This window comes from Marmota monax, unplaced genomic scaffold, assembly GCF_021218885.2.
Source record: "Marmota monax isolate L192 unplaced genomic scaffold, Marmota_monax_Labrador192_F-V1.1 WCK01_AAM20220418_F8-fsc00044, whole genome shotgun sequence".
Taxonomy (NCBI): domain Eukaryota; kingdom Metazoa; phylum Chordata; class Mammalia; order Rodentia; family Sciuridae; genus Marmota; species Marmota monax.
Window position 1 is genome coordinate 14129933 of NW_026695198.1, and position 15966 is coordinate 14145898.

At 37.8% G+C, this 15966-nt stretch overlaps 1 protein-coding gene across 1 annotated transcript in view; it reads right to left on the reverse strand.

The window, feature by feature from the left end:
* Nucleotides 1-15966, reverse strand: part of Prex2 (phosphatidylinositol-3,4,5-trisphosphate dependent Rac exchange factor 2) — a 298856-nt gene that overhangs the window by 221530 nt on the left and 61360 nt on the right. Inside the window, exons 2-5 of the mRNA XM_046428586.2 lie at nt 9151-9222; nt 7405-7527; nt 5017-5121; nt 1192-1293 (exon numbers count right to left, since the gene is read on the reverse strand). Of these exons, the coding sequence (XP_046284542.1) occupies nt 1192-1293; nt 5017-5121; nt 7405-7527; nt 9151-9222 (402 nt within the window). The remainder of the gene's footprint in view (nt 1-1191; nt 1294-5016; nt 5122-7404; nt 7528-9150; nt 9223-15966) is intronic.

Sequence of the window (15966 nt, forward strand, 5' to 3'; positions counted from 1 at the left end):
AGGCATTCTTTTCAAACATATTTTACACAGATAAACTTTATGCAACTGACAAAAGTTGCAGTTAAATTTATATCTTAAAAAATAAATCAACAAAAACACCATTTAATGTCTATACCGTTTCTATTTTTAAAAATGTAGATGTCAACTAGATATTGATGTATTAAAATAAATCAGAATCAAATAGAATAATGGATAAAATGTATAGAGTGCATGCTATGCTAAATGACTTATATAAAATAGTTAATCATTATGCTAAATTCTATGTGCACATGTCATGCATATTCACTCACAAACATAGAGATATACATTCTCATAGTTACATGTTATAATTTATTTTTCTTCTTCTTCTTTTGGCATAATCACATCACCATCTCTGTTTCATCAATGAAAAATCAAGGCTTGAGGGTTTAGATTACATACCCTTGTCAGAGACCTAGTAAGCACCATACTTGGGATCTGAACTCAGCTCATGTACTCAATAACTACTTCCAACTGCCTATCCTGATGGTATAACTCCAAAACACAGCTTTAAAAATTGACACTCTAACCTATTCATTAAACCTTGCAGTAAGTGTAGTAGTTAGGACAGTACAATATATTTCTCATTATAAAAATATTGCTTCCTATAATGAGGCTACAGATTTATAACCATTATTGGGCCACTTCTTGTCTTTAAGAGGTGTGGTATTTTCTTAGCAATATCATCTCATTTCTACCATTTATTGTCCCATCTGATCCACCCTATTTCCTTACAATTTTAAAACCAGACTCTGAAATTAATGCAATTTTGACATTAACTTCATTAGCATCATGAAGTCACCAAAGTTTGGGAAAATCAAAAACTATACAAACTGTGGTTTCACTTAAAATAGCTAAAGGGCTATATGAACTAGACATAATGCACTTAATGGGATCTCTCTTCAAACTAATGCATTTATTTTCTCTAAATGAAACTCAAACAAGTATGTTTTCTACAAAGAGCACTAAAAGCCTTTTTCAGTGGCTTTTCTACTAGAAATATGCTTCTACCTCATATATAAGTTTGTGACAAAATAGCCATTTTTTTCCAGTAACTATGGCCTGCCTTTTTAAAAAGAATGTCAGACTCTTTAAAAGACAAATCTTTAAAAGATCATCAGCAAAATATGTAGGCATAAAGAAAATGCTACAATGACAAAGCGCATAAAATACCTTCAAGAGCAGAGGGTACTTGCATATCCTTTGAATCGGAGTTACCAAGTATCCTTCCAAGGGGACATCTGTATTATTTCTTCCTCCGAGCAACATGCAGTTCTGAGGTGGAAATAAACATAATTAAGTACATTCTGTAAACCTGAGGCTGTGAAAATTTCTTCTATGGTAAAATGTTAGGCTGAAAAGTTGTGAAAGCCTGTGTCCATAGTCTTCTTTCTCTGGGACGAGCACATTGTTCTTGTCACAAATAACACAGAGACAGAGAGAAATACCTTGGTCTTTCAAATAGAATAGAGAATCCAAAATATGTTTCAATGTATAGCTTAAAAATTAGTTTATATATTCTACCGAGAATAATGTTTCAGGGAAAAGGTAGAGAGGGAGAGGGAAAGAGATGGATGGGTGGACAGATGATAGCTAGACAGAGGAAGGATAGAGATTTTGTTTATAAGGAGAGATACACTGCACTGTAAAAGAGCAAGTGTCCAGATAATTGGTTTCTAACTTCTAACCCAGGCTCTTCCACTGGCTGGTGACACAGCTTGGACTAACCTCAGAATTCCACTTTTCCTCTCTGTAAAATTGGTAGGTTTTAACCAAGTGATCTCTAAGCCACTTTTTGCTGTCCCACTCTGCCAGACACCTGGCAGCCAACTCAAGAGAAGTCAGTCAGACAGAATCTCCGAAGATTCAAGGTGAATGGAGAAATCCTTAAATCAGTAATCACAGTGAACTGAAATTGAAGGCACGTCCAATGACCGTAGAGTAGTGTTTAAGAGAAAACTGATTCCAAAAAATAAAGCCACCATTTCCTAAACAATGCAAAGAAACAGACTCAAAACTTGCCAAAAATCTTATGACCATCGTAATTAAATATATATTAGATAATAAATATCCAATAAAGGGAGAAGAGAGCCTCTCAGATGTCAAACTGGTGAGTTAGCACCTTTCATGACATTGCTTTAAAACACTGTCCCTTCCATATTCATTGAGAAGGCAACCAACTGCTGAGCAGGAACCCATGCAAAAGGAAGACCAATGGTGGGGAGAAAAAATAGCCGAAGCCAATCACCACTTTAGACTGGTTACATATATATACTGTAGAATCTTTATGCATGTGTAAACATATGCTGCCTAAACAATCCTCCAGAAATTTCAATGATCATAAATTTCAATGATCATCATACAGAGGTGGTAGCATAACCAAGGGGCCAAATCCAGGAACTCTTTGGATGTTTGTCAAAGGGTATTGTCACTATTGAATAAGGAAATGAATAAGGAAAATGACACCAGAGATGTAATCTCTATCCTAAGGTCATCCAGATAATTCAGGGTGAATGCATGCCAGGGCAAGAAGTAGAGAAGCAGGTTCCCTCTACACAGGCCATAGAAGCACCTGAACGCAGCATTTTATCTAGGAACTTTATTTTATCTAGGAACTTTACACAATTCACTCGGCCAACTAGATTAAAAGTAGAAAAGAACGTATTAGGCAAGAATTCTCACACTTCAGAAAGAGCCCAAAACGTTCAGTAAGGTAAAGGCTTTCCTAGCGATGGCAGAAGAGATGATCAGTACACCCTCTTTCCAAATGACAAACCAAAAAAGACCAATTTCACGACTCTAGAAATCAACTGTCGTAGAACAAATGCAGACGTGTTTGTTCACGAGGAATTTTTAACCTGAGGTAAGAACACTGAGAGTCTGCAGCATTCTTGCTTAGACTTATCTTCTCCCCGGAACCCATCCCCACCCGCAGCTCATACTGCATAGAGGTTTTCTCCAGGCGGTACCATCACAGTAGTGATGTCAAGAGGAAGAGATAAGCCTGGGAGGAGAGGGAGAAGGGCCCCTAGGTAACTTCCTGGCAGTAGAGCACAAACAGCACCTGCAGATATTTGCTAAGAAACTTACAAAGAGGCTATTTTTAAATCAGGACCTACGTGACTGGGGTCCATGCCTCTCCAAAGAAGGAAAAATACCTGATTGATATTTTATTGGACTAAAGTCTGCATGAATACCTCATGGACACCGAATGCCTTATCCAAAATTGGGCAGGGGGCTGACTTCCTTAAATTTACAGATCTATATAAATCCCTGGACAATAGTCACTCTTGGGTATCCTCTCTTGGGAACCCTCCTTCTTTGGTAGCTCTACTTCCTTTCTGTTACTCTAATAAATCCTGTTACTTTGCTCTCACCCTTGTGTCCATGGATTTTATTCTTCAAATTCATGAGACAGGAATCCAACCCCAAACTCTGGGCTACAGTAGCATTAGCCTGGAAAACTTTCTGCCAAATGGGGATATAGGGGGATGTAGAGGGCAGGAGTGCTGTCAATTAAATTAGAACTCCATAAAGAAAACAGGGAATGCCCCTAGTTTCAGCAGCCTGAGACTGCAGTCTTGTTTGGGGCAAGGGTAAGACTAGCAGATTAGCCAAAAATTTACAGGGAAAATATGGAGTGCTATAGATGGCTTAGAGAAACTCTACATTTATCTCTGGATGACTGGGAAAGCTGTATGCACTTGCAGAAAACAAAGACCTGAGAAGATCCCTAGAAAGAAAGACCTGAGTCAACTTGCAGACCGACCACCTGGCCTTTGAATGTGTCCATACCCACACTCACACACAGATCCATGGACAAGAGAGAGAATTATGCTCTGAGAAATCACTGGCTGACCACTAAACTAAGCAGTCAAATGAGGGATCTCTAAAAAACAAGTCTGAATTATATGAAAATAAAGTGAGCAGAGATATCATCAGCTGAAGATAGATGAGAAGAAAGATTCCTCAAATAAGTCGAGGCAAGTTATTAAAAACAAAGCAAAGAAACGAACAAATAACAATAATCAATCTCATGGAGAAAATATAGAATCCAGAATTGCTATCATAAGTTATTTAAAATGTCTAGTTTTTAATTTAAAATTATGATATGCAAAGGAACAGGAAAATGTGACTCATACACAGTCAATAAAAACTCTGAGTATACTTAGATCCTGGATTTAGCAAACAAAGACTTTGAAACAACTATTATGAATATGCTCAAAGAATTTTTTGAACTGAAAGACAATATGTTAACAGTGAATAAACCAATAGCAAATCTCAATAGAGAAACAAACTATAAAGTCAAAGCAAATACACATGGGATAGGCTACACGGCAGGTTTGAGATGATAAAAAGTCAATGGAAATCAAGGAACGTGAGGGACTTTTTAGGGTGATGGACATACTAAAAAACTGGATTTGGGGGGTGGTTGTATCACTCTGCACTCTGCTAAATATCACTGAACTGTACACTTACAATGTAGTTCTCTGTGGTGTTTAGATTATCCAAGTAACTGCCAAAATATGCATTTATATATGCTGCCTTAAAAAATTAAATATATATTTTGCTGGTTTCGTGAAAACTACTATATATAGAATGGTCTTTACATTTATTTTCTTCCACATCCTTGATTTGCCTCCTGTCTGCCACTGCCCTACTTAAAGCTCTTGGGAGAAGGGAATAAAAACCCTAGGGAGCTGAAAATACAAAGCAATGATGAACTGTGGCAGAAGTTCTTTTTTCACTAGAAATCTGTGGGGTCTCACAAGCAATTTATGATCATCCAGGAGAGGGCATTAGCAGGACTTTCCTATAGAGAACTCTGTTCCAGCTCTAACTGCTTACAGTCATCAAAGGACCGACCCTAGCTTCTCAGCCTGGGTATGCAAAAAGTCATCTCACAAAGAGCTTTTTACACCACACTGATGCTTCCTTGATTCTTCCTGGGCCCATCAATAAACATCAGCCTAGGATAACACATAGAAATACACTTACCAAAAGAAACGTCCGGATTGTTCTTATTTTGTTAAGTTCAAGAAGCAATTTTTGTGCCTTCTCATGGTTGCTACAGTATTCATCATAGATACGAAACCTGTCTTTCTGTGAATTCAAGATAGAATAAATTAGAGTCAGCTTATTTGCCATTTTGAAATTTTAATCTAGGTGATGATATACATAAATAAACTTTACTATGTCTCAAGAGCCACTCTGGGTGTGTACATGTATTTGTTTGTTTGTTTCCTTGTTATTTATGTGTTTTCCCTGATCCATAAAAAATAACCTAGAAAAGGAGACAGATATATATTATTATATTCCAATATGATGACTGCAGTAATAAAAAAAATGAATCAAAGTGGTAGCAAAGTACAGAGAAGAGAGCACTCAGCTTTGCCATGAGAATGGAGCTTTAAAAATGCCATTACTTCTAAGCAAGGTCCTGTGGAATAAATCCATGATTCCCAGGCAGGTAGAGGGAAGAAAGGTATTTTTGACCAAGGGGGAAAGCATGTGCCATACAAACCTGCAGTTAGTAGACACCAATCTGAAACGTTGTGCTTAACAGAGACATTGACATACAGGGCAATATCCAGCAACAAGTGACTAAGATAATGATAGACCCTGAGACATGAGATCTGTGAGGTCATTTCAGAAAGAGATATCTGTTGGTTTAGAAAAGTCAAGGAATAATAACTACTTTCAAATAGCTGTCATACTATAAAAGAGTAACAATTCTAGGTAGCTCTCGAAAAGAACATTAGGATCATTAGGCAGAAATTGCAAGGGCAGTGATGGACAGATGTGGGATCAATGCAGAAATCTAGTAATTAGAGCTGTCATTAAAAATGATGAAGTAGGAACACAAGGAAGTGGTGAAGGTGTTCCTGCCCGGTCTTCATAAATGGATAGTGGAGTTTTTCCTTAAAAGAAAAAAAGTGATTTTACTCGTAATTCCTAAGCCCCACTCTATCTGTAAGATTTTTTTTTTCCTCAAAGTAGCTAGGAGGTATCAAGGAACAACAAAAGAGGAAGACACAAAAAATAATTGATCAAATAGTAGAACAGAAGTGTGTCCTTTGAAATTTCAAAGGCATGCATTCAGAAACATTAAGCCCTATTTTATATAGCCAGCACAGAATGTACTGAACTACTTATCTCAAGAAATGGTATGAGCCAGGAAAAAAAAAAAAAAAAACTTCAGAAATAACTTAGCTAAATTCAGGGATGACAGATTCATAATGTGCTACTAAGGAAGTGACTGTCAGGACACAAGATTCCCATGTGCACCCCTGGCTTGAGATAGCAACTGCTTCAGCTGGCAGAAGATTCTGATCCCTTCATGAAAGGAAACAGGACACAAACACCCATAGCCTCCAGTTGTGCCCAAGAAAAGCATGGCTTGATCTTCCTGCTCCCAAGAGCCTCCCCCCTTTAAGATAATCACCTTCTTGAAATATTTTGACTAAACAGAGCCTACTCATCACATATAGATATAAAAATCACATAGAAAAACCTTCACAAAAGACTAAATGGAAAATCAAAAATATACAAGGTTGGATTTCTATAATGCTGTCACCCGTTTTTTAAGTAAAATATGAATTCTGTAGCATTTTGATAAATACATGGACTCAAATTGGTATTCTGAAAATGAGCATCTATGAAATGGCATAAACAGCAGCATGCTTGCATGCTTTTTTTTTTCTTTTTAAAGTATGAATGTTCTCTAGCCTGGAAACCATTCTCCCTGTACAGGTGGCTTCTAATTTTACACACTGATTGCATAAATGATTTCAGCTATCAAATATAAAGACACGGAAACGATCACACAGGCACGGGGTGTGTAACCTGAGAAAAATTGAGCATCAACTGCTTCTTCCTTCCATGCTGCTCATTCAGAACAACCTTCTGAGAAGCCACCCTTGAGGAGAATTCAGTGACAGGCATACTGGGTTAGTTCACCTCCAGCTTTGTCACAAGCCAATTAACAAGGGAACATTCTGACTAGTAAAAGGCTTGAAGTGCATTATAAGAGTGAGGATTTTCCGCCTCAAAAGAAAAATGCTCTATGTTTGAGAGAAACATAAAAATCCATTCATTATGAACAGCCTGAATATTCATTAGAATTCAAAGCTACAGAGGATGCGAAGAACTAACTTGTCAGGAAAAATAAAAGGCTGTTTATTCTTTGCTGAGTAAAATGGATGATGCAGGGCACTCTCCCCATTTCTGGCTTGAAGTGCAAGATTTCATTGGCCTTAAAAGACCCTAAACTTTTGGCATCCCATTTTATTTCTAATGCTGAATTCACACATAGTACTATGCCAAGAGCTAAACCTTAAACTCAAGAAAGGCAGAGCTTGTAAAAGAAATAAAAATGTATCCTACAAAGTGAAGAAAGCAGGTCCCCACTTCCTGTTGAGCATTGGGTTCTGGGTGTAGGCATTCTTCCACGACTTTTAAGAATTCTTTATGTACTGCAAGGATATCTTCAATGTTTGAGAACAACATCTGTATAAAAGAAAAAAAAATGGGTAAGTGCAACAGCGAAGCAAGTTGAAAAGAAAAAGGAGAAAGTCACCTTTGCATTCTCTTTGCCTCTCCCAACATGGCAGTTTCCGCAAAAAAGTATAAGGGGAAGACTATCACCCCAATGGGCTATGAGGGTACAATAGTCTCTCTCCAAGTGAAACCTTCAGTGGATAGCTACCCACATCCATTCCTTTCTCTCACCTTGCTGGCAGAACCCCAACTTTGTCTGAACTTCCCCTGTACTCCCACACTCTGGGAACCAGGACCCTATTCTTGGCTCTTAGGGCAAAGCCTGAGTCTCCAAACCCAAGCATGACAGTCCCACCATTTCCGGGATGGGCTTCAGGTAAAAGTTTAGGAAGGCTTGTTGGCAAGCTTTTGGGGTACATGTGTCTTTGCTCCTAAGAAGAGTATCCTGAATGGACAGTCTCCTTCTCCTTCTAGAAGGTGCTGTGGCGGGGGGGGGGGGGTGACAAGTAGGACAGCTACAGGGTCACTTCACAATCATAGGAGAAGCCAGCTCAGGAGCAATGCTGATAACCTGGATGGCAGAGGTTAGAGAAGATCTAGTAACTTCTTGGCCTCCCTGAATCACTAAATGGAACTTTTCTTTTATTCAGAGACCTCACTCTGTGAGTGAAAGTGTCTTCTAGTCCATCTGAATTATAGGTTACTTTTTCTTGCAACCAAAAATTCACTAACTGAAATACTGCCATGGCAGGAAACTTTGAAATGAAATTCATCAAATTCTGTTATGTGCATGTATAAATATGTAACAATGGCACCATTGTGTATAACTGTAATGCATAATTAAAAAATAAAAGAAAGGTGCTTAAATTATGAGGAAATAGGGTCAGAAGAACCTAAAACATCCTCTGAAATTTTTTCAGCAAAATAAAACAGTAAGTTAGCATCAATACCAACAATGATTTATACAATTTAAATAATCACTATAGCATACTTAGTTTTCATTTGCCATCCTTTTTCGTTTCTTCACAATTTTTCCTTCACTATTCTGTGTGTGTATATGTGTGTGTGTGTGTGTGTGTGTTTTGCTGAGAATGAAACCCAGGACCTCTACCATTGAGCTCCATCCCCAACACCCTTTTCCTACATATTAAAAGAAAATACTTATACGTTTATGTCTGACTTAAAGATATCATGTGGACTTTCTCTGATGCACCACAGTAAAATATCCAGGTCTGAATTCTTTAGCTATCACAGAGACAGGAAGTCACATTTGCCCACGCCTGCCTTCTTGAACAACCTCTAGCAATCGTCTGACACCTCCCTCGACTTCCTCCCTCTCCTAGACACTGAAGTTCTTAGTCGTATTTCCTAGAATTTTTTTCCTTCCTCTTTGCAAATATCTCCACGATCTTGATTTGAAAAAAATAAAAATAAAAATTCTCTATGCCCTAGGTGCCGTATTCTTGACCTCCCTTTATCCAAACCCTAATTACACCTTTTCATACCATTACCAATGCAAATGACTGGCACAGGAACTTAGAATAGAACCACAGTCACACTGAAGATACTGAAGGAGCATCCCACAGGGACCACTTTATCTATGGGGAACTCATGCCCTCTGCACCCCCTCACCTTCACTGTTTCTTCTGTTACATTCTTGTCCACCTTTGCTGCAGCACACTGGTTCATTCTATGTAAGAATGCCTGCATGAAACAAGAAAAGACGTTATGAAGGGAACAGAAGGTTCATAAAATGACTGGGTGTTGATCAAAATCCAATTCATTTTTTACAAAAAAAAACAAAGCTCAAAAATCCAATAGTTGAGTCAAATGCTGGCCATTAAGCTTTGACTAAAACAGTTTTGTTACCACATGTCAGATCCTGGTGCATTGCTCTCTACCTGAGAATCAAACTCCTTTTATGATGTTAAACAGAGCCCACAATGATCAAATCTATATGAATTAAATTTATCCACCAGTAATAAAAACTTACTTAAGTTCTGGAGTAAATATTTAGGGCCAGATGTTTCCTAAATGTATAAGCATTGCAAAGTACAAAGAGACTAAAATCTAATGAAAAAATGGTATTTCTGATTAAAAAAAAATCCAGGAATTCTGAGGTGACTCCCTTAGAAGTGAGAGAGTCAGAAATAGATACATACATACACACACATCCCTGCCAATAACTATTTTCAGGTTCTAAACGGAATGAAAGAATTTCCTTTCCTCACTTCCACTCCATACGAACACACTTTCAGGAAGCCAGAATTTAAATTTCTGGGTTCAGGTCAGAGCTCTTCATTTCCCTGTGGTTGATAAATGAGCACAATAGTATTTCAAAGATCCAGGCTCAAGCTCAGGATGTATCTCAGAGGTAGACAGCTTGACTAGTAGCATGCTCAAGGCCCTGGCTTCCATCCCCAGATTGTGGCAGGGAGGGGATGGAGACTTCTCGATGGCCATTAAGCTTTGACTGATACCTAAATAGAGCATGATGATTGATTGATATTGAGCTTTAAAAAAACAAAGTTTTAAAAGACAAGGAAAAGGAGACATTCCATTTAGCAAATCTGGTTTATACCCTCAAAACATCATCTATTAACTATACAGTGACCAGGTAAGATCATCCAGAGCCTGGGAATGTTGCTTAGTGGTAAAGCATAAGCAAGCAAGTGTCCCTGGGTCCAATCCCAGAACCACCACAAAAAAAAAAAAAATTCATTCCTTCCCTTGTCTAAGAAGTTTGCCACCACCCGCAAGTCAGGACAGGACAGAACTGTACAGGACATCAACTACTCAGGGCGATACAGAAGCACAGGAGAACCTCAGGCTATCACATCAAACAAACAAAAACTAAGGCAAGAATCATATCTTTGGTAGGTTATATTTACTAAGATTTAGGAGATTAATAAAAATTTACAAAGACTTAAGAGATTAACACAGCCCACAATTGTTCATAATGTTCCAAAATTATCATTGCTACATATTTCTAAGGACAATTTGAATATATCTTAAAGGGTTTGGTTTTGTTTTGTTTTGACTTTCTTTTTCTTTCTTTTTTAGGTTGTAGGCATTGAACCCAGGGCTTTGTGCATACTGAGCAAGCACTTTACTAATGAGGCACATCCCCAGCCCTTTCTCAAATTTTTAAAAGGGCATTTCTTTTAATCTAGAAATCCTACTTCTATAAATTTATCCTAAAAAATATTCAGACAATGGGTTTCAGAGCCCGGCATAGTGGCTCACACCTACAATCCAGGAGTTCATGAGGCTGAGACAGGAGGATCACCAGTTCAAAGCCAGCTTCAGCAATGGTAAGGAGCTATGCAACTCAGTGAGACCCTGTGTCTAAATAAAATACAAAAAAGGGCTGGGGATGTGGTTTAGTGGTTCAGTGCCCCTGAGTTCAATCCCTAGTACCAAAAAACAAAAGCAGGGTGTGGGGTGGGGGGTCAGAACACTGATTAGAAAAGGAGAAATACTGGAAACTATTGAAAGGTCTATCAATAAGGGAATCACTAAATACACTACAGTATATACAAATGATGGGTACTGTGGTTATGACAAAAGTACAACCATAAATGGAATGTGAAGGGGCTGGGGATGTAGCTCAGTTGGTAGAGTGCTTGCCTTGCATGCACAAGGCCTTGGGTTCAATCCCAGCACCATTAAAAAACAAAAAAAGGAATGTGAAGAAAACTACACGTACACACATATGCAAATGTGTATATAGGACAGATAGTCTTAAAATATTGTCTGGTGAAACCCATGTATTAAGTAGCACACCTAATATATATGTATATCTACACACATGTATAATGTGTCTATTCATACTGAAAAAATTAGGTAGCATATATACCAAAATGAAAACAGTAGTTACCTACATGTGGTAGGAAGGAGGCCTTTGTGCACCTTATTTTCAAAATACTCAGCATAACTTGTGTTTTGTTAAAAAAAAAAACATTGAAAAGAGATCAAACAAATGAGCCCTCAAGAACTCAATTCTAGCATAAGCATCAACACCATCCTTATTTCTGATTCCACCAATTCATCTTTCAGATTCTATAACTATAAAGACATATCAAAACTAGTAGCCCCAGCCTAGAATCCTAACAACTTGGGAGATTGACACAGGAGGATTGCAAGTTCAAATGTCTCAGCAACTTAGCCAGATCTTATCTCAAAATCAAAAAATTTAAAAAAGGCTGGAGATGTAGCTCAGGGGGAAAGTACCCCTAGGCTCAATTCCCAGTACCTAACAAAAAAAAGACACAAAAAAACACTCTTAGCCCCAACTCTTTAACATCAGCTGAATTAAATAAAATGAATAAGTATTAGCTGTAACCTTCATTTTTATTGAAAATATGTGATACAATTGTTGAACTATTATCTGAAGTTATACATAAATGGCCATGGAAAATGATTTTTGAGTACCATTTTAATTAGTTTTATTCTGTTTAATTTTTAATTTTAGTTTTGCTTTTCTTGAGTATTTTCCAAGTGCTCATACCAGATATTCTCTTTAGATCTTTTTATTTAGTCTTAAAATAACATGGGTGGTTTATTTGCCTAGTTTACATTTTACATTAACCACACAGTAAACAGGTAACCTCTCGTGCAAGTAGAATTTAAACTTCACCTCTGCAATTATAAACCTCTTCTTCATAAATAGAACCCAGTCACATTCTGAAACCAAAAATTTGAAAGCTACAAAGTTGAGTCAAAATGTAAGTTAAAAGGGAACATACAAACTAATAAGGTATACCACATCTTTATCTGACAATTTTTTAATCTTCTTACCCTCCAGGACAGTATGAAATATTTTGTTAAACTGTATATATAAGGAAACCTGGAACATGCCAGCATCTCTGACCAAGCATTTATTTTTCCTAAGGGCTTCATTTTATACAACATTGAAGGCAGATTTAGATGGTTTACTGGGAATGCACAATCATGAAAACTGTTGACATTTTTTAGAAAATGTTTAAGTCTTTCTTCCTGAAAACAAAAATAAATACATGTTTTCAGAACCACCCTTTAACAACCAGTATCCACAGAGAGAGTTTTTTCAGTCTCTGGCAATTGGGCATTTAATCTTCATATCAATCAAGGAAACACTAGTAATCTAGTTAAAAAAAAAAAATATATATATATATATATATATATATATATATATGAGGGATTTTATACACTGTTTTCTGTCTGCATTCATTTATTATTGCTTGTCCACAATTTCATCAGAATTAGACAATCTTCATCTTGACAAGTATATTTGAAAATAAGCGTTGGAAAACAGCTGTTAATGCCAGTGATTCTCAAACTCTATATTGTATTTAAGACTTAGAGAGTTTCTCCTAAATACAGATTCCTAACCCTAGTCCTGAAAGGCCTGATTCAGCAGACTAGTTTACAACTCAGGAATCTGCACTATGAGCAGGACTCCTCAGTGACTTGCATATTGGTCAAGGGACCACCTTTTGATGGACAATCCCTGATGATTATTCTTCCAGATGGAAAAAAAATAAAAAACAAGGCTTAGAGGAGCACATAAGTGACTCTTAATGGGAAAAACAGGTCCTTTTATTTCATTCTGACTTCGAAATCAAGTAATGGTTATCTTTGTCCATCATCTTCATATTCAACCTTGTGGGGTTTTTGGTGCCCTGACCAAGGATTGCCTTCCCACCCCACTCCATGAAAATTACATCTTGGGCTACACACTGGTCATGATCATCTCTGAAGGCTTGAGAAATACAGAGATAGGTGGTTGAAAAATGATAGGATGTGACCTTTGAAGGAAGTGAAGCTGGGAGGTGCCACTCCAAGGACTTTCAACCCACAGGTGTCACAGCAATACACTCAGTACTCCAGCATTCCCTAACAGTGGCACCATCCAACATCTTTCTAGGTACCATTCCAGTCATGAGCCACCTTTTTCCCACTCAGAGAACAGAAATTGTTTTCCTTTTATCACATATTTGGTAATAGCACATGTTAAATGCAATATGCTAATCAAAGTTTCATAACCCTAAAAATGTTACCAATTTGCTACCAAGAGGTCAAAAAGGAGGGGAAAACTCATTAAGAAAGAAGAGGAAGATGACAGCAATCTCTTTTCTCCTTGTTTGTACAACTGTGCTGCTGCTAGTTCAATAGTAAGGCCATGCCTAGCAAGAATTTCATTCTCCGAATACACTTTTCTTATCATTTCAATGTTCTAAACAGTCTTCCTCAATTTTGTACTTCCCCATTCTGTATCAATCAGGCACTGTTAGCCAGTTTTTCATTGCTATGACCAAAATACCTGACATTAAAAAAGTTTATTTCAGCTCCTAGTCTGCAAGGTTTCCATCTATTGCTCTGGGCGTGAGGAGAGGCAGATCATCATGGAGGAAGGTCATGGTGGAAGAGAGTTGCTCAGCTCACAAGGGCCAGCAAGCAGAGAGAGGAGGCGGAAAAGAAAGAGTGGGGGGAAGGGACCAGGGACAAGACATAGTCCCCAAGGGCCCAAACCCAGTGATCTACTTCCCCCAACCACTACATTTTCCACTAACTCCCAATAGTCCATTCAGTTATCAATGAATTAATCCATAGATGAGGTCAGAGCCCTCAGTGATCCAATCATTTCCCAAAACCCCACCTCTGAACACTGCTGCACTGAGGACCTAGCCTTCAACACACGAGTTGTGGGGAGACACTTCATACCCAAACCATAAGAGGCACACATAATAGATCACTCTCAGAAGTCCCACAGATTTTACATTTTACATTTTGGATTCTAGACACATGATGCCAATGTGAATTTCACAATGTCATATAGGCACTAATCCTTATTTTTCCTATACATATTCTACATTCGGAATCATCTTACCAATACCCTGTTGTTGAGAGCCACAGCCAAAGGGGCCCCAGCAAACTACCAGCTGATTGGCTCATGGTGGCCCCAGAAAACTTCCAGCTGCCAGCTGATTGGCTCCTCTGCGGTGATGCTCATTGGGCTGTTTCCCCGCCCTTTCAGACCACGGAGCTGCTCATTGGGGGACTCTTTTGGCTCTGCCCACACGACCCAGCCAATCGGCCTCAAGAGCAGGAGGAGAGGCGGGTTGAGAGGCTCGCTGGAAGCTGGTGGTGACAGTTGGGCTCTGAGGGAATTCCTGAAGAGCTTGTGTGGTGCAGGGTGTGTGTTCTAAAAATGAAGTTCGTTTCTGCTTGACAAGTGGCTCCTGAATTGTGCCCAGCCAGACTGCGGCACCCTGACTTCTAGGAAATATGGCTATTTAGTGTGGACAGAGATAACATTTTATATGCAACGGCAAAAAGCGAAAATTTCAAGAGGGGCTACACTGATATAGGAATAAAAAAGTACATTCATTTTAGGAAAACAAATTTAAAATAAAAATTAACTGTATTTTCCTTTTATCTTTTGAATTTAAGATAATATCATCACATCACAGTTCTTTAAAAGATTAACTTTTTTTTTTCCTGAGAGAAAAACAAAGTCTTAATAAATGAAAAAAATTGCCATTGAATTTGCCTTAATCATATAGTGCCATTTTATTGGAATGGTAAAGACTGAAACAGGAGAAGGGTTTGGGATGAGAGAATCAGAGTTCATTGTAGCCACATTGAGTGTAAGATGTCTACTGGACACCAATATGGACATCCCAAGCCGGGAGTTGGCTGTACCAATTGGAGCAGTTCTGTGGGGGAGATCAGGGCTGAAGATAAAGAGTGTCACTAGCATGAACATATAACCCAGAGAAAGAGGAAAAAGAAGAGACAACCAACCCCTATCCACTGGAGAAAGTGTGTAGATGGAGAAGAAAAAGGACCCCAAGAGAGAATCTTAGGGCAATCACATTTAGAGGTCAGGGCAGAAGAAATGAAGCCAAAGAAGGTAAGAACAGGCTTAAGAAGAAGATGGTGTCACAAGAACCAGGAAAACAGAGAGCTTTGAGAACAAGACAGTAGTTAACTGCTCAACAGTGTAAGAAATCCAGTGAAATAAACAAATACAGGAATTGACCACTTGAAAACTGCTTAGTTAAATGTGAGGATTTTTAAATAATTATTAATTAATTCATTCATTTATTTATAAATTTATTTTAAAGTTAATAATAAAAATTTCAATGAAAAGTATATTATTTTAAATATTTGCAAATTTCTTCAGTGCCTAGCTGAATAGAAAACAGCTGAATTCTCATGAATGCTCTGATTTGATTTGTTATCATATGTGGTTTTGATAGAACTATATGAAGAAAATACACCCTACTGCACAAAATAGTTCAAAAAGGGAAGAGTATGTTCCTTGTTATAACTTATTCAATTATGGGTATTATTGCTCCATGCAATACCAAAACTCAGTAAATGGCAGTTTCTTAAAAGTCAGTAGTAGTATGAAATTGGAAATCATATCTTTTAAATTTTCATACAGCTACATTAAAATCC